The sequence below is a fragment of the Arachis ipaensis genome, chromosome B03, assembly GCF_000816755.2.
Source record: "Arachis ipaensis cultivar K30076 chromosome B03, Araip1.1, whole genome shotgun sequence".
Lineage (NCBI taxonomy): Eukaryota > Viridiplantae > Streptophyta > Magnoliopsida > Fabales > Fabaceae > Arachis > Arachis ipaensis.
In genome coordinates, this window is record NC_029787.2 from 121,682,960 (window position 1) to 121,685,008 (window position 2,049).

A 2,049-nucleotide genomic window follows, 5' to 3' on the forward strand; every position below is an offset into this window, starting at 1 on the left:
GTATCTTTAGTATCTTTAAATATAATTTCTATATTTATATCTCATTCGTCAGAGACAGGATCTTATGCCTCTATGTCTCCATCTCATGTTTCATGCCAATAAACAAGCGCAGCTTAAATCATATGCAACAGTCAGAGAAAAAAAAGAGAGTAAATAGTAAATATGGTTTATTTTCTGTAATTGCAGTTACACCCTTGTAATTTATAAATACATATCATAAGAAAATTTAGTCACATTGAAAATTGATTCACCCGTGTTGTAGTTGGTGATAGCCGCGACTGCTTTCTCTTTCTTCTTCTCTCTTCTCTCTCTTCGGAGTTTGGAGTTTTATCTGTGTGGAGCAGGCGCTGAACCACACTTTGGTGGCTGCAAAAATGGAGAACGTGGATCCTTCGCGAGATTTTGTCAAAGACGTGAAGCGCATAGTCATCAAGGTCCCTCTCTCACTCGATTCTCTTCATTCATCTCTGTTTATTATCACGGGGCAATGCTATAGGCCCAAGCATGCAACCATTGCCGATGCAAATGGGGATTTAAGGTTTCCTTTGTTTCCATTGTTGTAAGGTTGGAACTGCTGTTGTTACCCGCAAAGATGGACGCTTGGCAGTTGGAAAATTAGGTGCACTTTGTGAACAGGTTACTTCTCTAATCTCTAATTCCATGCATTATCCTACACTTATGCCATCTTCCTTTTTTTTTTGTTTTGTTTTTTTGAGAACTAAAAATTGGATTTTTATTAACAAATGGCAGATTAAGGAACTTAACTCTCTGGGATATGAGGTTATTTTGGTCTCTTCTGGTGCTGTTGGCCTTGGACGCCAAAGGCTTAAATACAGGAAATTAGTTAATAGCAGGTAAGCTAAACTGTTCCAAATTGTGGCTACAAATTTCATCATTGTTATTATTTGCCACATAATTTTTGGGGCTTGAAGGTGGTTGAGATGTTCATTTACATGGGTGCTCTTTTATGAGCTCTTTGCAGCTTTGCTGACCTTGAGAAGCCACAGCTTGAGCTTGATGGCAAGGCGTGTGCCGCAGTTGGACAAAGCAGCCTCATGGCTATTTATGATTCCTTGTTTAGTCAGGTAATTAATGATTGGTGTTCATTTAATGTATGATCATAACTGTCCATTTCATTTTGGTATTTATATGAATTTGGTCAAGTTGACAATTCAACGATGTTCTGTTGTGTTGTGTTACTCTTTCTCTACTTGCCTTGCAGCTGGATGTCACATCTGCTCAGCTTCTTGTTACAGACAACGATTTTAGAGACAGAGATTTTAGAAAGCAACTTACTGAAACGGTGAAGTCATTGTTGGCACTTAAAGTTATTCCTGTTTTCAACGAGAATGATGCTGTCAGTACTAGGAAAGCTCCATATGAGGTTTGTTATTCTCCTTCTTGCCAAAATTTGTTGACTATGCCGAACTTAACCCCGGATCTGATTGTTTCATGCTTTGCTCTGTTATGCACAACTAGTGGCTGTAAGTTTAATATAGAACTAGGCTTATGCTAGCAAGGATCTGAAACTAGAATTGTGTTTATTTTCCCATTCATTGATTTCATGAGCTTTATATTAGACTTATATATTGATCCTATATCCAGGGTTCTCTTTGGATTCATCTGTGTGGTAAAAGTTATCTACTATTTTGTCCACAAGCTTAATACCACCTGTATATAATCAAAATTAAATCGTTAGAGTTCCCGGCGATTTCTTCAAACTTTTGTATTAAATTTATACCATATAAATGCCTTATACTTGTACCATTGTATCATTTATGCCATTGAAGTACTTAAAATGTTACCAACTATTTCCTGCAGGATTCTTCTGGAATATTTTGGGATAATGACAGTTTATCAGCTTTGTTGGCCTTGGAGTTAAAAGCTGATCTTCTTGTTTTGTTGAGTGATGTAGAGGGTCTTTACAGTGGGCCTCCAAGTGATCCACAGTCAAAGCTCATTCATACATACATCAAAGAAAAACACCAAAATGAAATTACTTTCGGAGACAAGTCTAGGGTGGGAAGAGGTGGAATGACAGCCAAAGTG

At 37.5% G+C, this 2,049-nt stretch overlaps 1 protein-coding gene across 1 annotated transcript in view; it reads left to right on the forward strand.

Moving 5' to 3' along the window:
- Positions 214 to 2,049, forward strand: part of LOC107631303 (delta-1-pyrroline-5-carboxylate synthase) — a 5,789-nt gene continuing 3,953 nt past the window's right edge. Inside the window, 6 exon segments of the mRNA XM_016334706.2 lie at positions 214 to 434; positions 565 to 636; positions 751 to 854; positions 983 to 1,085; positions 1,223 to 1,384; positions 1,822 to 2,049. The exon segment at positions 1,822 to 2,049 is cut by the window's right edge and continues 43 nt beyond it. Of these exon segments, the coding sequence (XP_016190192.1) occupies positions 375 to 434; positions 565 to 636; positions 751 to 854; positions 983 to 1,085; positions 1,223 to 1,384; positions 1,822 to 2,049 (729 nt within the window). The 5' untranslated portion in view covers positions 214 to 374.